At 42.3% G+C, this 27,701-nt stretch overlaps 1 protein-coding gene across 1 annotated transcript in view; it reads left to right on the forward strand.

The window, feature by feature from the left end:
* Nucleotides 1–27,701, forward strand: part of SLC9A9 (solute carrier family 9 member A9) — a 659,769-nt gene that overhangs the window by 310,126 nt on the left and 321,942 nt on the right. Inside the window, exons 7-8 of the mRNA XM_049867356.1 lie at nt 18,920–19,058; nt 23,518–23,623. Of these exons, the coding sequence (XP_049723313.1) occupies nt 18,920–19,058; nt 23,518–23,623 (245 nt within the window). The remainder of the gene's footprint in view (nt 1–18,919; nt 19,059–23,517; nt 23,624–27,701) is intronic.

The raw sequence follows: 27,701 nt of genomic DNA on the forward strand, positions 1-27,701 counted from the left end.
AGCACAGGTATCTATCAAAACTAAAATCCTCCACTCACTTCCAAAGAGCTCTGACACCTGAGGAGATGATTTTATATATATATATATATATATGTGTGTGTGTGTGTGTGTAGTTGTGAGTCCTAAAGCTTTAGAGTATGTATTTTGACACCAACATTATATTTCATTCAAACTTTGCTAAACTATGCTCTGCCCTGGTTTGTTTTCCTCCCATCACTCAGAAAACCCTATGATGGAGAAAGAAAACATTGCAAAAAGACGCCATCTCATCCTATTTTGGGAAATGACTAAGAAACAAAACCTTCTCCCCTTCTCAGCCCAGCCACCAGGGATTGTTTTATTTTCATTGTAGGACAAGGCAGCATATTAGAATCCATTGTGTAGTAAGCAGTGTGTCCCACCTCCCTCCTTTCTGCTGCCAAGTCTGTTCCCCATTCAAATCAACCCAGCAACTGTTACAGCCAACCAAGCCAGAATTTAGGATTAGAACACCACTTGATGGAGTCTTTCCAGAGAAATCTTCATTGTATGACTGTCCGCACTGACTCCATGTGTCACTTGCCCTGGCACACACGTTAGTTTTTCAGTCAATATGAGCCTCTGCAAGGCTTATAGATTTTGTTCGGTAGTCTCTTTGTCTCTCTCTCTACCTCATTTCTGCAGTTCCATTCACTTCACCCACACCTCCATAAACAATTTATTCATGGCATTGCATCAGATCTTAGTTTAGAGATGCAAAAAAGAAAAGAAAAAGAAAATGTAGCTCTAACCATTTTATTTCACTAAACTAGGCAAGAATGGAGAACATGCTGATTTCTTCCTAAAGCAGAAGAGCAAACATTGAAAGCAATGCAGCAATAATTAAGGCCAATAATCATTCTCTCCATAAGAAGTTCATACATTTCCCTGAATATGGTAGCCTTAGGCAGATGCTTGATAAGGGTTATGGTGCAAAGAGAAGGAATCGCCATCTGGCATAAAATGCAGTTAGTATAATTAGTTTCTCATTTAATAAATGCAATCAACTTTGCTGAACTACCTCTGAAGGCAAAAGGAATATGGTTCTGTTAGGAAGACCATAGCTCAGCAAGAAAAGTTAGGTCCACAGGCTCCACTTTAACTCTTTGCTGATGAGGTAGGTTTACAAGGAGCCACTGCCTCAAGCCCTGCATATCTTGAAGCACAAATCATGCAGTCAAGGAAAACTCTCCCCAAGAACCATCTCTTAGTGACATCCTGTCTAGGTGTCCTCAAGTCGGCTCTTATGGTGGAGGTTTCCATCATTCTGCCCCTCGAGGCACCTCTGTTTGGTGATACATTCCATTCTGATAGAATAATAAAATTTAGTAGTGGCGAAGAACAGATTATGCTACTTCCCACCAGATAACAAGCCAAATATTTCACCCTTCAAATGTCAACATTTTGTCAAGCCAAAGGGAAAGTCTAGAAGAGAGCTAACCCTGGTCCACTTCAGTTTCAAAGACTCATCTTTCTCATGACAGTCCTTGGGGCCCTATCTTGGGAGGGGGTGGGGTTTGGGAGAGGGGCTTGATATTAAAACAAACACAAAGAAAGAACTAAAGAAATGTACAGATACAAGTTAAACTAAAAAAAGAAAAGAAATAAAACCAAACCCATTGCCATTGAGTCGATTCTGACTCATAGAGACTCTATAAGACAGAGTAGAACTGCCCCATAGGGTTTCCAAGGAGCAAGGTGGATTCAAACTAACGACCTTTTGGTTAGCAGTCAAGCTCTTAACCACTGTACCACCAGGGCTTTCAAGTTAAACTAGTTACTTTGAAATCCTCATCAGTGAGGACTATGTAAGGAAGGAACTTACCCAACAGGATCACCACATGTAAACTAACAATTTGTTAATGCAACAACTTGGCAACATACAGATGGGCAGTCAGGTAGAGAGAGCAACTCAGACCCCTGGAACCAAATTGCCTTGGGTTATAAAGCCAGTCCTACCACTTACCGGCCACATGGCTTTCGTCACATTTTTTAACCTCCCTCTCTCAAATTCCCCTGACAATAAGTAAATACTATTATCTATCCTATGGGGTTATTGTAAGGATTATAAATAATGTATATAAAATGCATATCATGATTCTAGAGCACTAGAGACCCCCAGAAAATGGTAGCTACTAACACTGCAGAGTCCCTGGATGGTGCAAGCAGTTAGTTTGTTAGTGCTTGGCTGGTAACTGAAAGGTTGGAGGTTTGAGTCCACCAAGAGGTAACTTGGAAGAAAGGCCTGGCAATCTATTTTTGAAAAATCAGCCATTGGAAACCTTATGGAGCACAGTTTTACTCTGACACACATGTGGTCGCCATGAGCCAAAGTTGAAGGCAACTGGTACTGGTATTAACATTGCAATACAGAAGGCACGAAGTCCAAGAGAATTTTAATATTGAACATTTTGCAGCAATAGACCATATATGCTTTTCAAATTCAGTGTTTAAGACTCTAAAATTAACCCGTCATTACACAGGGAGATCACTAACTTTACCAACAAACTATCTTTTTATATCTTACTAGTTTATTCTATTATGGTTTGAAAAGCTGAGTTTTTTTTTTTTTTTTTGCATCATTTTAGAAAGTTGCTAATTAAGTTTGTTTTAATGAAAAATACAGAATTTTAAAGGCTGAACATTTTCAATGTAAACAGTTTAAAATAACCAATACCCACCCTCCTGTCCATTGCTACCTGTACCAGAGATTGTCAGGTAACTCCATGGCCGAAGTAGGCAGGAGTACTTGTTCCTGTTCTCTACGACTTTCCCTTTCATTACAGCCCCCAAACTCTGGCGTTAGGGTCGTGGGGATTATCATACTTTTACTGTGAGTGAAGTTACCTACGCGTTCACCATCACATTTCACAATCAAGGTTCTACGATCTCTAATTAGGGGGCACTGACCGCCCCCTAACAATGTTTCATTAGCATTGAGTGATACAGCAGGCTTTCCTAAACTAGAACAGGGACTTAGCTATTTCTCAGCAGAAATTGTTTAGAGCCTCTCTCTATCTGTCTCTTTGTCTCTCTCGCTCTCTCACACACACACACCCCTAATGGGTCTAAAAGGAGCCACAGCCCTTTTTTTTTTTTCATTTAAATGGCATTCTCCTTCTTTCCTGTCACCAGCTCACCTGTTTCCATTTGGATGCTTTCTAACAATGGTCCTGAGGCATTTTTTTTTTTTTTAAAAAACTGGATTTTACAAGAAGGTAGTAATAGGTTTGAATAAAAGTATAATAAATGCACTTAATCTAGAGTGAGGTATAATTATTGAATTCTGCCCTTTCTCCCAAAGAATTTGGAATTTATATATAGCCTTTGGCCCACATAAGCATAGCCTTAGCCTTTAGCCTCCTCATTGAAACAAGTAGAATGGTAATGCAAAATAGACCTAACAACAACAACAACAAACACACACACACACACACACACACGAAGAGAGAGAATGGGAGACAGAGAGAGAGACCCCTGCCGCTGAAAGGAGTAAACCTAACCTAACCGGTCACCGTTGAGTGGATTCTCGCACGTGGTGACCACATGTGTGTGGAGTAGAACTATGCTCCTTGGGGTTTCCCAGGCCGTGACCTTCTGGAAGTGGAGCACCAGACCTATCTTCTGAGGCACCTTTGGGTCGTTTCAAACTGCCAACCTTTCTGTTAGTAGACAGGTGCTTAAACGTTCTCACCGCCCAGGGAGCCTAAAAGGAGTAGAGGGGAATTTTTAAAGAGTCATCCCTCACTATCTGCCACTTGTCCCCCAAATGAGAGAAACCCCTTCTCTGAGCATCTTGTCCCAGCTCCTCGTGCTGACCCACACCCTGGCCACCTCCTCCTTCCCTCACTTAGAAACCATATGAACAATTCTCAGTTCTAACCACTTGAAAAATGGCCTCTCATCACAAATGGTTTTTATCACTAAAATGTTACTTGTTTCACACCTTAACCCTCAAGGGACATTTCTCCCCCAAATCCCAGGGGAGCATCTGCCCGCTTCTCCGTTTGATCCCGTGACATGTAAATAAAAACAGTGGATCTCTGGAAGATCTAGCCACGAGTTAACCAAAGCAGACCTGAGAGCTGCTAGTTTTCACACATTCTGGTTGATCTAAGGAGGGCCCAGCCCCGAAAGTGGTGTAGGGAGTCCTGCATGTGATCAATCAATAAGGTCAACATATGCAAAATTAGGAAGAGAGAATAGGGTTGAGCCAGACTGTAAATCAATTTATTCTTCATAGAGTTACCTGCTGTATTGCCTAACTCTGTCAACCACCCCCATGTGTGTACAGCCCTCAAAAACTCTCTTTTCTATCTATACATATACTTAAGACTCAGAAAAAAAAAAAAAAAAACTTAGGTCTGATCTGTCCTTACTCGTTTACCCACGTTTTCCCATATGTTGCCTGCTACCCCCAAGCGGCCACATATGGTCCTACCTGAGCAGGGAGCATCAAAAGATCATTGTCCTCTTGTTTGGAGTACCTTGCATGGGTTATCTTATTCTCCCCCTGTCTCGCCCTCTTTCTGCAGATTGCCGTTTGCCTCAGCTTTTGATCACTCCCTCCTTGTTCTGCCTATCAGTATTCATGTACCCATAGTTCAGTAGTTTTTAACTTTTGAGGTCATGGACCACACTGAGAAGGCAACGTAAGTTAAGGAACCTCCCAGAAAAATACGTATGTGCATTTACAAACAATGGGCTCACTTCCAACCCTGGACTTGCAGAATCATTGATTTCCTTCCCCCCTTTCTGGTTGATCACTTATTGATTGTGGCTTGCTTACCCAGTTTTGACTCAAAGCCTTCCATTGACCTAAAACCAAAAACTATACCCACTGCTGTCAAGTTAATTCTGACTCATAGCAACCCTATAGAACTGCCCCTTAGGGTTTCCAAGGAATGCCTGCTGGATGTTGGATTTGAACTGCCAACCTTTCGGTTAGCAGCTGTAGCTCTTAAGCACCACACCACCAGGGTTTCCATTGACTCTACTGCCCTCCAAACAGCTACCTAGTCCCCCAGCCTACATATTCCCCCAGTCTCTGGCTAGATATGCAAAGTTCTTCAAATCAGCTTCAGTGCCCTAAGCCCTAGCTCCTGGCACCAAGAGATACCTTATGCTCCTCCACAGTTTCAGCAATGGGCCTCATAAGTGAAGTATTCATCCTCATGCTTAGCCTCAGACTCTGAGTATTCATCCTTATGTTTAGCATCTTTATTACATGGGGTGGGAAAGGCCTATTAACTGCTTGAGTTAGGAATCTCAATGCTGAAAACCTGTGTTGGTTTGAGATTCAAATATACCTTACAGTCCACATTCTTAGCCCTGATAAAGCTGCATCCCGAAGATCTAGTACCAGTAATGACTCTGCTGTGGAATTTACTCATACTGTGATCTTTACTTTATAGCAACTGCTAGAAACATGTGATGTAATTTTAAAATATTATGTAGAGGCAAAACCCTCTTCAGCAAGATGTGTTGCTCTGCAGGTCCCATGTTTCAACACAAAATTGAAATGGTGGTGGTGAGCCAACTGCCTTGGTAAAATAAATCAGGTTAAGAAGATAACTGTGTGCTTTGCTCCTAAAGATAAGTATGAATGCAAGTGAAATTATCTGCAGCTCTAAAAAGATGGATGTAGATTCTTAACTCTTTCATGGTCTGTGGTATATACAGTGTACTACCTACTTTTTCCAGCTCTCAGATTCTTTTTATTCATTGCCATCAAGTCACTTCCAACTCATAGTGACCCTATAGGATGGAATAGAACTGCCCCACTGGGTTTGCAAGGAGCCATTGGTGAATTCAAACTGCCGAACTTTTGGTTAGCAGCCGAGCTCTTAACCACCAGAGGTTGTTTGGGAGTATACTTTCACCACTGAAAGTATTGGTTAAGAGCTCAGGCTGCTAATTAAGAGGTCGGCAGTTTGAATCCACCAGCTGCTCCTTGGAAACCCTATGGGGCAGTTCTACTCTGTCCTTTAGGGTCACTATGAGCCTGAATCCACTTGACAGCACACAATAACAATAACAACACTGTGGACTTACATAATGGAAAAAGGTGAAAGAAACATTAGTTGAAGCAAAATAGCTGGGATATGAAGTTTACAAGTAAGGTAGTACAACCAGGAAGTGTGATTGGGCAAAAATTTTATCTCTTTTGGCTGTTGTACACTAGATAAGCCTTGTAAGCATGTTTATGGTTTCCTGTGTGACAGTTAGGGAGCCCTGGTGGGTTTTGTTGTTTTTGTTGTTGGTTTGTTTTTTTTTGTGTGTGTGTCATTTGGAAAATCAGAGCCTCCCCATGTAACTTAATGGAAAGCACCATGAAAAACATTGGCAATCAAGGTCTGGTGGTACAGATGCATGACTGCTAAGTATGGGTTTGAGAATCTTAAAAGTTCTGTAGTAACCATGTAGTACCAGATATTTCTCAAAGTCCATATTACCAACCACAAATTTAAACACACTCCATGACTTGGCATGCTTCCATTAATGAAAACATATGGTATCCAAAAAAAAAAAAAAAATCAAAACAAAATAAATGGACCTTGATTAATTAAATTAAGTTGTAATTTGGGGCCCAGATGCTCACTTAATTGCTGATAAATGGAAGGGAGGAAGAAGGGTCTATGGAAATGAATTGATCAGTGCAAATATTTTCTGGGAGTTGGCTTGTCACCAGGTTAAACTTCATCAGGCTGTCCCAGGCAGCTGTTTATAATTGGGGTGAGGTTTGTCTAATGTAGGAATGAATGAAAGGCTCCCGGATTGGGAAGGCAGCCCATTGCCTATGAAAAGTCCTTTGACCCAGCCGGAGAAAACAAGAATTCTATTCAACCACTCATCATTGTCCTCAGCACACATCATTTGTGATGCACTGCAGGCCCCAATCCAAGCACATACCTATTTGCTGATTCCTCTTTATCTCTATGTAGCACTAGGTGAGCTGTGAATTGGTGATCGCCAACTCCGCTGGTTTTATGTTTTTTTCCTTGATTGTTGCTAATCAGCAATTCCACACAACTTCATTAGACACCCTCTGTTCACAAATGTATTTTGCTTCAGGTATAGCAACAGGATTTCTGTGGTATGTCTACCTTGGTATTCCCTTCCCCAGCAAGGCTACTAGAAGTACAGCCCTGTTGGATTTGCAAGGCACCCATGGATCCTTTGTGCTCAGTTATTGTTTACAATTGACATGCATCCCCTTGTTTGATACTATCCCAGGAGCCTTCTGCTCCACAGGCCTCATCAACAAAAGGACAAATTCAATATTTGATCTAACTGTAAGCTTATTGCTCGTCCCAGCCCAGAACATTCTTATAGTGTTCTGATATATTATTTGAAATTTCTAAATGCCTCCATATTCTTAGAAGTAGAGTTTGGGTTTTTTATTGATTTCTTTTAAGCAAGTGGTAAAAGAAACAATAATCATTCCAACAATAATGTAGTACAAATAGCAATAACAACAGTAACAACCAACATTTATAGTGCTCTCTATGTTCCAGTAGCGTTCTAAGCATTGTACCTATATTGAATCCCCACTGTATGAAGGAGGCACAATTGTTATCATCTCCATTTTTTAGACGAAGACACAGAGCCACAGATGAGTACTAAAAGGGAACAGTAGTCACCACATGGGAGAACAGGGTGACAACTGTTTAGGGAAACAGGCCTTGAGTCGGTGTTGGTAGGAATGCCCAGACATAAGAGATGTAGTTCCATTGTTAAAACCTGTTCAATATGGAGGAGAGAGGTCTCCAGTAAGAACTGCTGGCCTGTAAGTAGCACTAGGTTGTCAACAAAACTCCTATTGAAATGGATATATTGGGTAATGCAATGTTTTTTGTTTGTTTTGCAAATTAAGACTAGAACTCCTTGGATCTTACACTTGCAAAAGTGATCTTTGCTGCAATTCTATAAAAGGGAAGGCTTTGTGGAGTTGTTGATCTGTGGGCACACTCAGAGGTTAGATAGAAGCCTTTCATTCCCTAGTCTGCAGTGTACACAGGCTTTAAATCAGTGAGACACGAATTGAATACCTACCACTTCTTTTACTAGCAAGTTACCTCAGGCAAGTTATTTCACCTCACCAAGTCTGTTTATGTGTGAAATGAGGATCATGCCTTCTTCATGTGATTGTTAAAAGGATTAAATGAGGTGAAATACACAAAGTTACTTAATCTCTCTAAGTGAAAGTTTCCTCATTTGTAGAATGGAAGTAATAATCGAACCTACTTCAGAGGGTTACCATGAGGATTAAAGGAAATGATATTTATAAAAATGCTTAACATAGTACTTGACATAGTGGGTGGTCCATGGTAATGAGTACGGAGGAATAGTAACTATTTGGAGTTCTCAATAGATGTTGGGCAACCAGACCTCTTTCTCTATTTTCAACTTTGGAGATCAATTTTGGGTCTTGCTTATACCCGTTTATGATTATATTTTAATTTTAACTAGCTTTCCATCTTTAGTAGCTATTAGCCTACTTTTCTAATCTTTTTATATCTATTATGACTGAAAGTTCCACATATCACAGCACTCTTTGGAGTTACGATTTCATTAGTGAGGAATAAAGGAACTGTAAAATTGGAGAAAGGGTCAAAATTCCCATTAGATCATGAGAATTATTCGCTCTCTCTCTTTTAAAATGAATAGGCTCACAGTCATGGCATTCAAATTCCTCTTCTGCTTCAAGGAAAAAAGAAAAAGAAGAAGGGTATCTGCAGATGACTTTTATCTTTGGGGCTATCTCAAATTCACTTTCCTCTCAATATTAGGTGTAAGAGAAAATTTCTCGAAGCCCACAGACTAATTCAATTCTGACAGGACTTTTCAGGCTAAATTGCAAAGTAATTTAAGCTCTCCTCTCAAAGAAAATGCACATATAATTCATAACAAACCTCCTTTAACTCTTCTTCCGTTTTAACCAATTTTAAATTCAGAGCTCTCTTTGTCACCTTAAAGTTGGAACGTAATGGATCAGAGCCACTTAGGAATCTGTCAAAGGCTTTATTCCATGTTCAAATTTGTCACCATTCTTGATGTCATTGTCAACGTGGCTGCAGTCTAAATCTTCGGTGCCTTCATTGCATCCTCTGTTGAAGCACTGCTCCTTGCTCACTTCAGGCTCAGCCATTTCTGGTGGCAGGATCTGGGAAAGCCAGATACTCTAGAGCTTTTTCCTGGTAGATCCGGAAGAAGTTAGAAAAAGGATATCAAGTCAGTGACTCTTGTGGAGAGGGGTACTTGGAGACCACATGATCCAACTGTCTAATGCATAAATTTCCTCCACCTGGAATATTCCATGTCTACCCTGGAAAGCTGCTAAAAAAAAATATCTACTAATAGCAGTCCCTGGAGAAGGACATCATGCTTGGTAGAGGATTAGTGAAAAAGAGGAAGACCCTCCATGAGATGGATTGACACAGTGGCTGCAACAATGGGCTCAAGCATGGCAACAATAATGAGGATGGCGCAGGACCCAGCAGTGTTTCGTTCTGTTGTGCATGGGGTTACTATGAGTTGGAACCAACTCAACGGCACCTAACAGCAGCACCTACCCTGCCCCAAACCTCAGCGTTGGCTGCTCTTTCATGCCTAGGAAGATTTCAAGTGCTAAAATGGACTAAAAGGCCCCACAAGACCTGGCCCCTGACCCCTTCTCCAGCATTAACTCCTACAACTTTTTCCCTGACTTGACCTCACTCCAGTCACACTGGTGTATTTGCTAGTCTTCAGACCCACCAAGCTCGCTCTGCCTTGGGAACTAGAAAGCTTTCCTCCTTTCATTTTATTCATTTTTTTCAGAGAAGACTTTCCTGGTTTACCAGGACTAAACCAGCACCCTCCTCACTCTCTATCCCATCCCTTCACGCTGCTTTATTTTTCCTTTCACTCTCGATCGTTAAATCACGTGTCTGTTTGCTTAGTTGTTTATTATGTGTTGTCTCCACTGGAACGTAAGGAACATGAGGTTGTATACTCTGTTTTGTTCCCCACTGTATCTTCAGTGCCTGGAAAAATATCTGGACATAGTAGATACTCAATAAATATTTGCTGATGGAGTGAATCAGTTAATTCAACCTGAGACTGTATTATTCTGGGGCAGCCATGATACACTAACTCATACTTCCCACAATATTCCCCAGGTCTTCTTCTCTTGTGCCAGACATCAGTATGGTAAAACGGTCTTTATCAGGGATTTGGGGAATCTGCAGAAGCTCATTCACTCTCTGATATGAGTTGAGATTCTTAGGGAGCTGTCATTAACTAAATGGTCTCCTGGACGCTAAAATACTTAATTTATGTGCCTCCCCAAACATGCAGTTCTCTACCCACCAGGGTCTTTGGCCCTTGGGAAGATGACACTCTATGAGTTCTAACTCAAGCTCAGGGAACTTCTGGCCAGAACCTCTTATTATGAAGAGGCAGCCCTTCTAACATCCCAGGGTGCCTGGAATGCCCCCAATTCCTGAAGTCATTATATTTTACAGCAGGTTCTCTTGACAGAGCTTCATTGGCCTTGGGCAGAACATAAGCCAGAATAATGGGCAAGCAGATGCCAGAGCAAATTCCAATGTGCACACACAGTTCTTGGCCCCGTAAAAATCAATTCCTTATTCATAATTAAGCAACTTCTTTGAGACAGGGCAGGTTGCTACAGTTATTAAAAGATAAATAATAGATAAGGATCTGCTTGTTTCTTTTTCTTTTCTTTTTTGCAGGGGGGAGGTAGAATAAAGAATTTTTCAACACAAAAAGCACTGTAATTATTTTTCTTTTCCTTGTTTCTTACCTGCGATGCTCAGGCCCAATTAAATGTCACAGCTTTTACACATTTTCCTTGACCCTCTATATTATTTTCCTCCTTAAAATGTGTCCTTATGAGTGGAATGACAAAGCAACTCTAGGTAGGGAGAGAAGAAACTGGAAATCCTCCTGGCCAGTCACAAAGTTGTATTTTTGTGGCCTTTCCCTGTTTTCTAAATTGAGGTGGGGGCCCGTAGCCTGAAAACAAAAGTTGCTAACTAGCTTCATGCTAAAACGAGCAACAGGCCTTCCTTCCCTCTCCACCCCCTCCATTCCACCCCCACACACAGCAGGTAGGACCGCACACCTCCAAACCGGCTTATTAACTGGAATGTAGATTTATATTAAAACCTGTTCAATATTCCCCCAATCCCCAACCCATCCCCCTTTCCTCAAATCAGTATATGAAAGAGCTAGAGAAAGAAAAGCGTGTAATCTTTGGAGAGAATGCAATGTTTGACGTATGAGCCTCTTATCCCTCCCCTAAGCCAAGTGAGGGAGACTCCTGTGGAATCTCCCAAAAAGTCTGGGCTGCCTGCAAGAAAGAGGGGCTGTCATCTCATTCCCCTGCTGAGGAACTGAAAAAGGGCTGAGGCCCTCTCAAGGCAAGTCAAAGGAAGGCAGTCCTTAGACAAGGCTGCTGTGGATGTGGGCACAAACACAAGGACTGGTGTCTCCTCTGGCCTGAAGATTTCTGAGGCAGGAGGCTATGGGGGCAGTCTGTACCAGCAGGACCTGAAGGCTCCCTGGTTTGGTATATCCGGGGAACAGGAGAGGCTACCTCACCCAGCCCAGTGCTCTCTGGCTGATAGAGGGTGCTTGGAGGACCCCAGATTAAGGAGATTAGAGGTTAAGAGAGGGATGAGAGCCACTAAGCTGGCCAAGGAGCCATTGAGCCACACCACGGTAAAGGGGCTAGGAATGTGTATAGCTGGCAGAGCTGATGGCAAATTGGGTTCTCAACAAAATGGAGGCACCACCATGTCAGCCGAGAGAGGCCTCTGGAAAAGGGATCAAACAGGAACCAGGTTGGGGCCAGGGACCCTTGCCCACCATTGACACACAGCTACATAAGGCCTCACCATCCCTCCTTTGTGCCTCCAACACGAGGGGACTCTGGTACCAAGAAGAAGGGATGAGGAACACAGTTGTTACGGCTCCTCCCTTCCATGCCATCCTGCCTGCTGCTCTAGAAGAGGCTGCTGGGAGGGGAAGAATCCGGCTCTGAAGATAAGGTTTTAAGCTGAACCGCACTATGTTTTAATAGCTGAAATGAACTGAGTAATAGAATTTGACCAAGACATCATCAACGGACCCAGCATGAAGAGGGATTCGATATAGTATAGTTGCAAGCAGTGATTGGAAAAAAAAATCTTATTTATATCCCAACTAGTCAGTAAACTGGTGCCAGTAGTTAGAAAATTTGTGTTAGGGATTAAAGATTTGGCAGAGAAAATGGAAGGTCATTTTGCATATCTTTGACTATAATAATCTCTTTCTCATTTTTTAAAAATTATTAAATTCATAGAAATTCTGAGGGGGATAGAGTGTCTGCTTAAGACTTCCTTTTTAAAAGTGTTCAAGTGACATTGATTTCATTTCAACAAAGGAAGTGAGAACAGGCAGGGTGATAGAGAATCAAGGGTATTCCTATCAGGCTTCTAGGACGGAGGGCCTGTGGGAGTTGAGAACCAGTCAGAGGAAGATGGGAAAGAACAGCTGCTCCAGGAGCTTGAGGTTATTGGGTAGTTTCTGTGAGTGATTGTGGGGTGAAGATATTTATCAGTGACGGTAAAGAATAATAGAAGTGGACGGCATTGGAAGTTGGGTGGCTGTCTTAGTCATCTAGTGCTGCTATAACAGAAATACCATAAGTAGATGGCTTTTATGAAGAGAAATTCATTCTCTCACAGTCCAGTAGGCTAGAAGTCCAAATTCAGGGAGCTAGCTCCAGGGGAAGGCTATCTCCCTCTGTCGGCTCTGGAGGAAGGTCCTTGTCATCAGTCTTCCCTCGATCAGGGAGCACCTCAGCACAGGAACCTCAGGTCCAAAGGATGCGCTCTGCTCCCAGCGCTTCTTTCTTGGTGATATGAGGTCCCCATGTGTCTCTCTGCTTATATCTCTCTTTTATATCTCAAAAGAGATTGGCTTAAGACACTACAGAATCTTGTAGACCTCATCAGCATAACTGCTAATAATCTGTTTTATTACATCATAGTGATAGAATTTACAACATTTAGGGAAATCACATCAAAAGATAAATGGTAGACAATCATACAATCATACAAGGGAATCATGACCAAGCCAAGATGGCAGATATTTTGGGGGACACAATTCAATCCATGACAGTGACCTCAAGGAAGATCATAATAATCAGAAGATAGAAGGCCCAGATCCAGTATGGGAAGGTGGCCAGAGTCACAAGTGGATAGCATTGGAGCAATGGTGGTGGTACCATCCATACAATACTTGCCATTCCTATTATCTCATTTTCACTCTCAGCATCGTGGCAGTACCTCTTCTCTTCATCTTCTTCTTTTTCCTACTGCTCCTTTTCTTGTCCTCCTTCTCCTTCTTCATCACTAACATTTATTGAACACTTACTATGTACAAGGCACCATTCTGCACAAAACAGTTACAAGATCAAATGACCCCAGTGAGCCAGAGGTCCTAGACTGAAAGCCAGTCAGCGTGGAGGGGAGATGGGTGATGACATCTCGTCCTGTTTGGTTGAGGTACCGACTGGACATCTAGTTTGAGACGCTCCTTTTAAAACTAAACCAAGCATTCAGTTTAAGAGAGAGCAAGGATGTGCTATTTGTAAGATTATTTAAAGAATGCTCATGTAGCTCCATTTCAAGTGCTCTATGAACACACCAATTCATTTAATCCTAGGAGGTAGGTTCTACTATTATCATTGTTTTATGGGAAACTCAGGTACAGAGAAGTTAAGTAACTTGCTCAAGGTCACATAGCCAGTAAGTGGCAGAGCTGAAAGTTTCACTCTGATTTCAGCTTCCAGATTTCATGCTCTTCACAACTAGCTCAGCTGGCAGGCCCATTCCCTGCAGGAACATCATACTGATGAAAAGATGGGTTGTTGAGAAACACCGGGGTCACAATATTGTCTGTGTATCTTACATGGTACGGTGAGCAGAGTGATTCTGATTCATGTTGCTTTCATCAAAGGAATTTAGGATAGTTTGTCCACCTTGAACTTTTTGAATAAAAGAAGCTGCACAATTCATTTCTGAGAAAGGATATAATACACTGCCATCAAACTAGTATTTGCTGAGTAATCTGTTCCTGAGCAGAATGAATCAATAACCCAGATTTATTTCTAATTTATGAGATGCATATTTAAACATCATATCGGTTCCATCCAACTCCAAGATTCTTTCCCAGAAATTTGGGGATTGTAGATCCCTCTTCACCAGCTTGTGCTACAACAGTGCCTCTTCAGAGTGGGCTCCCAAGAACAAAGACACAGGTTAACAGAAAGTCTAATTCCTCTGCCAGGTTCTCCCTGCCCCTGCAGCACCTGCATCCATAACGTTTCAAGACTCTCCCTTGGGGCGGGGGAAGATGAGTTTACTCTGCAGGTCTAAAGGGCTGAAGTTGCTGGAACAAAGCTATCCCTCTCTTGTTTTGAAATCGGAAAACTCCACACCTGCAATTCACATTCCTGGCTATTTCCAAAAAATGACCTCTGCAGCTGCTGTTCCTCAATCCAGAGGCCCAGTGTGTCACCTACAAACCAGAGTCCACAGAATTGCCCCCATTGCCAGAGACTAAAGCCTGGAGGAACAACTTCCAAAAATCCTGGCACTTGGGAGAAAAGCAACCTTCCCAGGCCATAATGCTCCTGCTTCCTTGGCTTCATTCCTCACTCAAAGCAAGAAGCTTTGCCTGAAGACCATATCCTACTAAACGGGAAATGCAACTCGAGCTGAACCTCCTGGCCTGTTCCTTGCTCCTGCAGTAGATCCCTGCCCAGTCTGTTGAGAACACTCCTTCTCTCCTTGATTCACCCAGCTGAGGGCTCCTGAATAAATACAAGAAACTTTTAACCTTACTCCAAGGTCATTTTCCAGGGGTGCCTGCCTGGAGCCTTTTCTCCCTGGAGATCCTTCTGGTCCCATGAAAGTGACCAGTGTTCTCCAGCAACCCCGAAGCTTGGTGTGAGGGGAGCCACACCCCACCTGCCCACAGTTGGAACCCAGGCCTGGTTCAGCCAGCACACTCTAGCATCTGCCAGTGTGAGTCTTGTGGAAGTGTTTAGCAGACTGATAATGATGACAATGCTTAACATTCATTGAATGTTTATTTTGAGTGCACGTGATAAGCACTCAATGCATGGATCTACAATTCATAGGATAGAGAGTTTTAAATATATCTCATATCCTCACAACATCGCTGAGGGATATGTACTATTGTTATCTCCATTTTACAGATGATGAACTGAGTCAAGCGTGATTAAGTAGTTTGCTCAAGGTTATACAGCCAATAAGTGTAGAATCTTTGATGTGTTGTGAAGAGGATCCAGTGTTACCTTCACGCTTGGATTGATCACTCTGAAAAGACCCACTATCTGTCTACATAATGCCCAATGAATCATCTTGTGGGATGATTCATGTCAACAGATGACTCGCTTCTGCAAGCCTCCTTCCTTCCTGCATTTCTTCCTTCTTTCCTTTCTGCTTTCCAGTTCTCCTGCCTTCATTCGGTCGGTCTTTTTATAGCCTGCCATGTGCCAGGCACCAGGCTGTGTCCTGGGCACACAAGGAGGACCAAGGCCCAGGCCAGAACCAGCAAAAGCTTAAGGTCCAGAGAGGAAGCCAAGCCTGAACAGATTTCTGTGAGAAGCCCTGGTTGTCTCCTGCTGGTGGGACAGGAGAGGGGTGCTGCTACCCCGTACAATGGGCTCTGTTCTCACCCTTGTATATAGGAAGGTGCTGCCAGGTTCATGCCAGGCATAAAAATAAGTCCCAGTTTCAACTGCTGTTGCCCAGAGTCAGCCTACCACTGTCACTTGACTGTCCTGCTATGAGCACACATGTCCTCCCAGCAACATCACTTTTTAAGAAAGAACAAAGAAGTCTACATTTTGAACTTAGTACTATGTGATCTTGGATGAATCATGTAGTTCCTCTGGTCTTTATTTTATAAATACAAATATATATATCTAGAAAGAAAGAAAAAAGGGATGATAATACCTGCCCTGCTTACCTCACAGAGATGTCATAGGATCAATGAAGTTGTAATGTAGGGCAAGAGGACAAAGTGCTATGTAAATATGAGCGCTTTTGTGTGTTATTAATTTAAGGCTCCCAGTGATGCTGCCTCCATTCACCTTTGCTCCCCCTTTACCCTGAGTCCCACTTACACATGCCCACATACAGGCTTCCTGGGTTCCAGGCGCCATGACCGCTTGGCTGTGACCTGAATGTGCCCTGAACTGGCCTGCCTCCTTGCCTTTGTTTACACTCTTCCCACTGCCTGGAACACCCTCTCCCCATCACTGCCCACCTCCTAGGTTGCTCAAATGCCATCTCCTCTATCCTAAAGTAATACCCCTGCCTCTTTAGCACCACTGAGTGCCGTGCAGTTCTCACAACATCACACTCTGCATTGAGACTATAGTTATTCGTCATCTACGTCTTAGGGTTCTCTGCCTAATTATGTCTTGCAGTTATGTGTTCAATAACATTTTTGTTGAATCAAAGTCTGCTTTTCTTCCCTATGCGTTTCTCTGCCTGCCCACAATACTCCAGTATCTATCGCATCTCCTGGCACATAGCAGACCCCCAGTGCATACAGTCTGGGGAGCTTGAAGGCATCTTCAGTGGACAAGTCTCCATAGGCCAAGGGGATTTGCTTTTTCCTCCATGTAAGACAAATATCACAGGGAAGAATATGGAGTTTGGAGAACAGTGGGTATCATGTATCCTGCTGGGTGGGATTCAGAACCCAGAAGGAGAACAATGTTTCTCAAAGTGTGGGCCCCAAATTTATGGGATTACCCACATAACTTTAGGTAGCACACAAGTGAACTTTTTTTGAGTTTAATAATTACATAATCTCTTGTGTATTAAGAAGAAATATGTTTAGGACATCGAACCTATCATTTCATAGATAGTCTTTAATAAAGGCTCTTGCGTTTTAATAAAAAATGAGTTGATTTCTCCAAGTTTGAGACGCCCCGGGGCAGAAAAAAGACTCCCGGGAGTGTGGAGGGGAAGACGGGGTGAAGCAGTGCCGCGCTGCGGACCCATCTCCTAGAAGCTGCCTCTGAAACGGGAAGGAGCGGAATAACTTAGGAACCTGTGTTACTGTGCAAAGATCCTTGCTGGGAAGGCAGGGTGCAGTTGCAGTGTTTCCTCATTCCTACTGTTTTCTCAAGGAGGCCTGGTGGTACAGTGGTTAAGCTCCACTGCTAACCAAAAAGTCTGCAGTTCAAACCCATTAGCCACTCCACTGGAGACGAGATCGTATGGGGCAGTTCTATTCTGTCCCATAGGGTCACTATGAGTCCGCATCGACTCAACAACATTGTTTCCTCAGTGGATTGAAAAAGGTGCTAGTGGATGTCACTGCAAACAGCCAGCCTCACAGCCTTGGGACCAGGGTTCTTAGAGGTGAAAGGATTTTAACACTCTTTTTCCCCTGACTGTCAGATACAGAGCACCCACATATGGGATTGCTTTTCTTTCTTTTTTTTTTTTTGGTCTGTGAAGCACAACAGTTTACAGAAAGAGAAACACTTCAAAGGCAGTCCTTTTCTCACATAAATTTCAAGGCCTTTTTGGAGATCCACATTCATCTTCCTTATCCAATTACGGGATCAAAGCAGAAGCATTTAGCCTACTTTGGAGGTTTTAAGACATCGAGGGAAAAACTAAGAACACTTAAAACTACCCTTTTTTTTATGCCGCAGGTTTTCCTTTTGTGAATCTGAGCCTGCTCCTCCTCCTCTTTCTTAACTAGTCTCTGGATCCAAAAAGTCAGGTCAGAGGGTTAACATGCTCTAACCACCTGAGCCCCAGAAGATTCCTTCACAGCTCTGTAAAAGCCCATCTCATCTCAGTTCGCTGTGTCTAGTATACATTTTGCTCTTGATACTGCTTCAACCTGATTTTTCCCTGATTGATTTTAAAGACCCCCACATGTTAAAATGAAAACTCCAAAAAAAGGAAAAAAAAAATCTGAACTGTTTATCGTCTCCCAAAACCTACTGGTCTTAGCACATCTGCTCATTTTAATGCTACAATATGGAATTTGTATTTCTTAAAATAGGACACTCCTTGTCCTCGATATTAACACACAAGGATTTCAGACTCTGGTGAAAAAAAAAAAAAAAGAAAGCCAACAACAAAAATGACGTCCTCAAAAATATTTAGGTGAACAGCCTGCCTATTGGTGGATTGATTTTTCTCTGTGGAGATAAATCTGTTGGCAGCCACCAGAATTGGGGTATAAAAGATGACCTCAGGTAGCTGCTGCCATTTGTCTTGTTGGGCAAATGAGGGTTTTGTTTCTCCCCAGGGGTTAATACTGTGATGCTCTGAACACCGGCAGGGCTCTCTTTCTGAAGGGTTACAGTGGAGAAGAGAAATGCTTTGTGGCTTATGACAAGATCACGGCACAGTATTTTGTATACGCTGTGATTTGTATCGCCCATTTGTGCATAGGCCATAAAAATGCACTTTTTATCAGGAACATTTGTGAATATATAGCAGCACTGAAGACATATGGCCACTAAATAATTCACAGTTATCTATCTTCTCAGCATATTCCTTATACACCCACCATGTTTTAATGCCTAGTTTGCTCAGAAACAACATCCGTTATGGTCCTTCCAATATAAAAATGTTTATTGACTGGCACCAATGTATGGATACCATGGGATTGGACTTTAAGGAAGGGGAATACTACCTACCTTCTCCAACTCTCCCAACCAGCACCTTACCTACAGGAAAAGGTGACTTTCCCAAAAGTGGGTGCTAATTCCTGACTTCTGGTATTAGAACTGTAAGATGGAAGTCACTGACTAATCTTCAACCTCTTCTCTTTTCAGCTCAATATCCATATACAGTCCCAAGGAAAATCCAAATGTGTTTGATGCTGCAGCATTCTTCCAGTCCGTGGGGAATTTCCTGGGGATCTTCGCCGGCTCATTTGCAATGGGATCTGCATATGCTGTTGTCACAGCCCTCATATCCTTTGTCCATGTGTCAAAAGTTGGGGACTTTTAAGAGTCAGACAATGTCCATGCGATGTAACTGAGGATGGGTAACCCTAAGGCCTCTAAAGAACTAGTCTGATTGGAGTGTAAGACAGCGCCTTTGGGGCCATCTTGGTTCTGAGTGATTCCTGGAGGCACAGGCAGGTACCAGTGGCAGATGGGCCTGGCCCTTTTCTTGTCCAATGTCTGTTCTAGCAGAGTTGATACTGCTGAGTCCAAGATATCAACAGTCTCTAAAAAAAAAAAAAAAAATTCCATCTAGAAAAAGTAGTGGGTAGAAGGCATCAGGATTGTCCATATGAGGGTCAAGAGGAAGAACTGAGGATCCAGGGTCAGAAACAAGATAGAATTGACTGGGAGTGATAAATTGGGTATGTTCTCCTCTTTTCCAAGCTTGTCAATCACTAGCTCACAGGGTAGGCCAAGGCCCAAAATCACTGTGATATTAAACAAGCGCCCAGAGCAACTTATGAAAGGCGATCTGTGAGCAATAAGGAAAAGACATGTTTGTAACATCTGGACAATTGAGTTGCCTGATTCCTTCTTATGCAGTGGGGGTGGGAGATGGGTAGAGTCCCTAGAGAATTTGAGCTATGAGAAGAAAGGTCCAGAGGGTTCAAGCGGGTCTGATGGACTGTACACTCGGAGCAACTGTGGGTGAGGTGAGTTAAAGTTGAGGAGGAAAGCCAGAAGATAAATGTCAAGTGCGAGGACTAAATGGAGGCCAGAGAAGAGACAGCACAAAGGATCAAGGGCCAAAGACCTTGGGAAAAGGGAAGGAAGGAGAGTGCAGGATTCCAGCCAAGGAAAGAGCAAAATGTTGGGATCCTTTTCCATGGGGACTCACCCAGAGACTTACTGAGCATCTGCTAAAAGGATATACAGGTAGTCCCTGACTTACAACATATTCCGCTAAATGTTTCTAAGAAGAGTCAGAAGATGAATAAAACATGGACCCTGCCTTCAACCAGTGACAAGTTTGGAGAGATAAGCCACATATTATAGAACGACAATTGGATACAAAATGGGTGCCAAAGCCACAACCAAGAGATTAAGACTGTACCATTCAAACTGGGATGAGGCAGTTGTATCTGGAATAATCTGGTAGACTTGTGGCCAACCTTATGATTCTGGAAAATAATTTGAAAAGTAGTATTTATATGCATAGTGGGATTTGGGCTTGGCCTGAAAGATAGGTAGGATATGGGCAAAGCTTATGGTGGTAAGTGATTCAGGAGGGAAAGACTAGAATTCTTTAAGGTGTGGAGATGAGACTGGTGTGGCACATGGACAGATGTGTCCACAAGAACCACAGGGCTCGGGCTGGTAAGAAATGGAAGATGAGAGGGCACAGGTGGGATGGAGTCAGCTTATGGAGCATCATAGGGTGTTATTCAAAGGATTCTGAGCTTTTTTTTTTTTCTGTAAGACACAAGGAGAGTGGTCTGTAGAAGATTTCCGCATTGGAGAATGACAAGCTAAAAGTCCTGTTCTTAAAACATAAGCATGGAACTTGTATGTAGGATGAATCAGAGAAGCAGATTTGAATCAAAGGAAGGTATAATGATGAACTATTGACAATGACACCAACTTTGGAAAGGAACCAACAGGAAAGAGACCAACTCTTAGCAGGAACAATCTCTAGGATTTGATGATTGGTTGGTTATAAGAAATAGAGAAAAGAAGGGAATTAAAGACCACTCCAAGAATTTTCCCTGGAAACCTCAGAGAATGGCATTACCATTGACAGAAATAAAATGAGTCAGGAAAAGGTGGGGCTGGTTTCCAACCAAAATAACAAGTAGTGATCTACCAAGTACTTATGATAAGCCAGGCTCCTTGCCACTTGTTTTGATTGCAGTACCTCATTTAATCTTCACAGCGTTCATACCACACAGATGTTCTTTTTTTATTGGGCACTGAAGTTTAGAAAGAGTGATCTATTGCCCAAGATCATGCAGCTAGAGAATGGTAGAGCTGACAGAGATTAGAACCCAGGGAGTGAGAACCTAGAGACAGGCCATGCTCTTAATCACTACTTCCTTTTGCCTCTTAATTACTGGGTGGTATTGTGATGAAGGTCTTGTGTTATTTAGAGTAGAGTAATGATTATGAAGATAGCAGTGTTTGCTGAATGCATCCCAGGTGACAGGGCCTTTACATGCATTTCCTCGTTTGAATCAACCCTGCAAGACAGGTTATTATTACCTTTTCACTTTACACATGAGGAAACTGAGGCTCAAGGAGCTTATGCAGCTCACTCTGGGTTAGAGATTAGTAATAATGAGCATGATAATAATAATATCATCTAACATTTATTGAGAACTTACTGCATGCCAGCCATTGCCCTACGCGTTTTGCATGGATTATCTCAGACTTTACAAGAATCCTGGGAGGTAGATACTGTTATTATACCAATTTTACAGCTGAAGAAACTCAGACACATAAAGGTTAAACAACTTGTCTAAGGCCATACAACTAGCACATCACAGGGCCAGGATTTAAAACCGGGCTTTTCAGCTTCAGAGTCTTTACTGGGTAAAAAAAAATAGACGCCCTGTCTGTTGTGAGGGAACGGTATGGACACATAAGTAAACAGGCTGATAAGAGAAGAAGAGATTTCCTGGTGATTGGAAGTCTGCCATGAAATGGAGTCAGTTCTGGAAGAAAGGGTATAAAGATGAAGTCACATGAACTCGGTGACAGTGGCAGATCAGTCTTGCAGCACTTGACGGCCTTTAGCTAGTGCCACGAGCTATGAAGTGGGCAGGCATGTAAGGTCATCTCCTCCACAGTCATGACTTCAAAACCTGGTCCCAAATGAGGTGAAGGCTCCCGGGGCCCCTGCTGTGAGTCTGGGGGTTGACCGGAAACTGAATTACTTTCTAGAGGAGGCTGAGAGAAATGAATGCCCCACAGCCTGTTGATATTCTGTTACTCAAACTGGCCTGAGGCTTCTCTTTAAAACAAACTGCACTAGAAACAAACCCTTCTCTTCAAATAATGAGAGAAAAAAGTCTCTAAGGGCAGCCAGTTTTTTCCTCCAGATAAAGACTTGTAGATCTTTACTGGTTCTATTTCCAATAAAGATGTTTTACAAAACAAATGAGTTGAACTCAAAGGAATAGAAAAACTTACATACCACTTGCTAAATAACAGGCATTGTTCTGAGTACGTAATGTATATTAATGGGTTTATATACCCAGAATGTATGTTGCATGATTATCCTCATTTTCAGGTAGGGAAACGGAGGATTACAGTGGTCAAGAGGCTTATCCAAACGAATACATGAATTTTAACCCAGGCAGTCTGCTTCCAGAGTCCACACTCCAACCAGTATGTTATTCTGTCTCTCAGTATTTTGTGCTTTTTAAAACTTTACAAAACATTTTTAACGTACTTCATCTCATTTTACTCTCTATGCTGTGAAAGTAGGTATTTTCCTATTCCAATTCACAGAAAATAGAAATGAGTCTCAAGGAGGTTAACATACTGAGTAGAAACCACCCAGCCAGTTACTGGCAGAGCCAAGAGTCAGACCCAGATCACCTACCCCAGAGGTCATGCTTGTGCTTCTCTGCCTGCTGCTAAATGTCTCTTAATGTGGAATCTTCATTAGATTTTGTTCTAGAAGCAAAGAAATGCCACATGATGACATCTCCTTCTTGTCAGAGAGTTTTCGGTCTAATGTGGACACAATTGGAATGTAACACTTTTCCATCGATCACATACCCCTAATTATCTCCCCATAACCCATTATCTACCTGACTTGGATCACTATCCCTTTGTCCTATTTGCAATTTATAGACTATTGACCAAGTGTCATCCAAGCCAAAATGAATCATAGCCTGCCCAAGGGCATCTTGCCTGACCTAGAAATAATATACCTTCTCCTCCATCCTATTTATTCCAAAAGGGCACTGGCATCTTTCCTATCACTGAATGTAAATGCTTCTCCTGATCCTATTTCCATGCCCAAGAAAGAAGACTCTACAAGGCCATCTGCCCACAGGCCAGGATTCCCTAGGGAGTGGTGGCCTCCTTCAGTGTTGACACACTCACAGCATCCTGACCCCAGCCACATTCTCCTTGGCTTGGTTTTCCCATATTTGCTGCAATTCCTCTGGAGGACACCACAAGGATTGAACACAATTCAAGAAGTTGAGTGCCCACAGGTAGCTGATTCTATCCTACTAGTAAGACACCTCTATCTGAACACATGTGTGGATTTCTAAAGGAGTTTTCAGCCTCCGCTGAAGCAAGATGCTCATGTGGACCTTCAAAGTAGATACCAGTGAGTTATGGCCTTCCCGTCAGACCTGAAAATCAGGTCTCTTTTTCTAAAACTGTCACCAGGTTAGTTTTTCGCAGCCAGAAATGCAGTTTAGCTGTAAAAGCAGTTGTTGTTTCCCTTAACACATCTCCCTCACTTGACCAAATTTACCAAGCTGTGCGAGTTCCCTATGCTGGAAACGGGCCTGTTCTTCCTCCTGTCTTGGAGTGCCTTCCTGTCTGCTGAGGCCGCCGGCCTAACAGGTCAGTGCTTCATTTTGTGCAGCAAACTGGATGTGTGAAGACGTGTGTGTGGGTGTGGGTGTGGGTGTCTATGTGTACCCCTCCCGGACCCAGCGGGAGGTGAAATGAAGTTTCTCTTAAAGAGGTTTGTGTCAGAATCAGCCTTTCTCCTGGATACCCTGAGGAGAGAAAAAATAATAATAACCATTCATTCATTTTGTACAAAACAGCTGAACAGAAAGTCTCCAAAATGCCATTTCTTCTTCTCTCCTTGCTGGTCAGGAGAGGCTGTTGAAAACTACAAATGACCAATATATAGAGGTGATAGATGACTTTACAAATGGAAATCTCCACTTGGATGTGAAGGGATACACACATCTGCTTTGTAAAGGAGGGTTGTGGCTTTGCATTGGCCGACAGAAACAGGTAGCAGTGCAAGCAGGCCCATACTTCAGGGCCTAACATCTCTACGTATGGTCTGTAGCAGGTCAGAAAACAAAGAGCAAATGGGGTGGCTGTACATTTGAATACCTTCTACCACAGAAAGTCTATATATAGAGTCCTCAGGGTAGAACCATTGACAGAGAGAGGTGCAGTCCCTAAGGTCCAGGGGGCCACTGATTCCATGATCTGAATCCGACAATTAGATTACATTTCTGCAACAGCATGAGTTTGCGCTTGGGTAGCTGCAACGATTGGGTGCTTTTCCAGGTAGAAGAATCACTGTGGCTCCAAGCAAAATGTCAAAACTCTTTCTCTCCTTTGGCCTAGTTCCCTGCTTTTAATCCTGGGTCCCTTTCTTCTTACTACTTCTTAACTGACAGTTAAGTGGTCAGAATTCCGCACCCCCCAAGTGTTAATTGGGAAAAAGACATCCTTCCCCGAGTATTTGAAGTTTAATAGGACATACTTTAAGTGTATGTAATAATAAAAGTTGACATATATTGAGGGTGTTCCATGAGCCAGTTGCTGGTTATTTGCCTTTTATGGATGATCTCATTAACTTACAGGAAGACTGAAATTAAGGGACTATTCCCAGTTTACTCAATCAATAGTAACTGGTGGAGCTGGGGTTTAAAAGTAGGAAATTCTCAGCATTGTGGCCTTATGAATGAAACTCCATCTGTGGAATAGCAGGTAGGCCCACAACAGTAGGAAGGTATTTGATGCCCTTGGAGCCCACCTTGTCCTTTTGCCCCTAGGCTGGTTTTGGCTCTCCCGCACATCCCCTGTTGCCATGGAGTCGACTACGACTCATAGCAACCCTATAGGACAGAGTAGAACTGCCACATATGGTTTCCAAGGAGTGCCTGGTGGATTTAAACGCACGACCTTTTTGGTTAGCAGCCATAGCTCTTAACCACTGTGCCACCAGGGTTTCCCTCCTGTGCATACCAAGGCAAGTCTCTTTGTAATGATAACCTATTGCTCTAGGCACCTGAACCAACAGGCTGCAGATCTGCAAGGGTCAAACTATTCCCACAGGCTTTGAGGGTATCTGTTGCTGATACAAAATCCTTGGGTGGTACATGTGTGCTAGGCTGCTAACCAAAAGGTTGGAGGTTTAAGCCTACCCAGAGATGACTTGAAGAAAGGGCTTGCAATCAGTCATTTAAAACCCTGTGGAGCACATTTCTACTGACACATGGGGGTTGCCATGAGTCAGGGTCAACTTGACAGCAACTGGTTTTTTGGTTGCTGATATAGAAGGTCACCCTGCTAGTTCTTATGACGCTATAATCGAGGCTACATTACCACGTTTCACCTTACGCAGCCACTGGATCCAAATCATCTTAACAGGAGGCGTGTTCTGTCAGTGCATCACCACAATATTATTAAGGAGGCCACTGAAGAGCTTAGGCGTTCCAGAAAAAGAAACACTAGTGTCCCTTAGGAGCCCCGATGGATGGCGCAGTGGTTAAGAGCTTGGCTGCTAACCAAAAGGTCAGCAGTTTGAATCCACCAGCTGCTCCTTGGAAACCCTATAGGGCAGTTCTACCCTGTCCTATGGAGTCGCTGTTGAGTCGGAATCAACTCGATTGGCAATGGATTTGGTTTGGTGTGGTTTTTTTTGCTTGTTTTTTAAGTGTCCCTTAAATGAAATAATGGCAATAAAGCATTTATGTCATAGTCATTTTTAAAGCTTTAGTTCCCTTTCCTCCATATTCTGTGCCTTACTCAGCACTTAACATGTAAAATGATCTAAGTAATGTTAACCATCAGAAAAAATATTTTACCTTCCAGAATAGTAAGAAACAAACAAAAAAACCTTAGCTCACCTGATATTTTTAGTCTACTATTGAGCATTGTAATAAATACACACAATATTTCTTAAAAATTGTACATTTCTGTGTATGAAAATGGTCTTTCTATTTCCTGGTTCATTTCAGTAAGGTCTTGTTTTATTAGCTACTTTAAATGTTACAGTCTACAAGAAGCTGTAAAATTGGCTAGTTTATCTGAACCTTGCTCTCTTACCAGACTTTTCAATCTGATATCCTTATTGGGTGCGATACAACATGGGGTGGGTGAATGCAGGTGTGGATCTCAGTATCAGAAAGACCCCAATGACCATGGCTGCAACCAAGAGCAGACTCCCTCCAGAGCAGTATTCCAGTTTTAGGCAACGTGCCTAATAGACATTTGATACAAACCAAAGGCTAGGTAGGAGTGTTTTCTATTGCAAAAGACCAAGCCTGCTTAGTCCAAATTACTCATGCTTTTGTTTATTTGTTTGTTATTTAATCCTTGCCTATTTCCAAACTGGATTTGAAACAACTCATAAAATGAACCACGTATGTCATGGGATCATTTTGTTGAGAGTAAACACTCAAGTCCTCTGGGGTATAGTTTTTCCAGAAAATTAAGCAGCTGTTCGTTGCTGTAATTTGGCAGTAAATATTACTCTGAGCTTTCTGGTAGCCAAAGCCAAAAAGGAAACATGATGAGTTATGTAGGAATAATACAGCATTATAAAAGAAAGCTATACTTATTATAAAAATGGGCAAACTTTTTTATGGTACTAAAATTTTAGAGGAATTTAACATATGCATCCTTTGAGCACCATGATGGGCAACATGTTTAATAATACTTTTAGGTAAGATAAAACCCAAAACCCATTGCCGTTGAGTCAATTCCGACTCATAACAACCCTATAGAACAGAGTTGAATTGCTGGTCTTTGGTCATTAGTGTTCAATATGTCAAATCTATTCTTGAAATGACCCCTAAATTCAGGTGGGATATACTCAAGGTCATACTTTGGCTCTCGTGGACTTGTTCTAATTTTCTTCAGTTTCTACTTGAACTTGCCTATGAGCAATTGATGATCTGTTCCACAGCTGGTCCCTGGCCTTGTTCTGACTGATGATATTGAGCTTTTCTATCATCTCTTTCCACAGATGTAGTCTATTTGATTTTTGTGCACTCCATCAAGCAAGGTCCACATGTACTGTTTCCATTTATGTTGTCAAAAAAAAAAAAAGTATTTACAATGAAGAAGTCATTGGTCTTGCAAAATTCTATCATGTGATCTCTGGCATCGTTTCTATCACTATGGCCATATTTTTCCAACTATCAATCCTTCTTCATTTCCAACTTTTACATTCCAGTCACCAGTAATTATCAATGTATCCTAATTGCACGTTTGATCAATTTCAGATTGCAGGAGTTGGTAAAAATCTTCAATTTCTTCATCTTTGGGTAAATTTGGATAACAGTCATATAAACTGGTCTTCCTTATAGGTATATGGATATTATCCTATCAATGACCATGTTTCTCTTCAAGATGTATCTTGAAATGTTCTTTTTGATGATGAAGGCAATGCCATTCCTCTTCAAGTTGTCATTCCTGGCATAGTAGGCCATGTGATTATCCAATTCAAAATGGCCAGTACCAGTCCATTTCAGCTCACTAATGCCTAGGATATTGATGTTTATGTGTTCCATTTCATTTTTGACAATTTCCAATTTTCCTAGATTCGTACTTTGTAAATTCCATGTGGTGATTATTAATGGATGTTTACAGCTGTTCTCATTTTGAGTTGTGCCATATCAGCAAATGATGGTTCCGAAAGCTTGACTCCATCCATGTCATTAAG

Source organism: Elephas maximus, chromosome 23, assembly GCF_024166365.1.
Source record: "Elephas maximus indicus isolate mEleMax1 chromosome 23, mEleMax1 primary haplotype, whole genome shotgun sequence".
NCBI classification, from domain to species: domain Eukaryota; kingdom Metazoa; phylum Chordata; class Mammalia; order Proboscidea; family Elephantidae; genus Elephas; species Elephas maximus.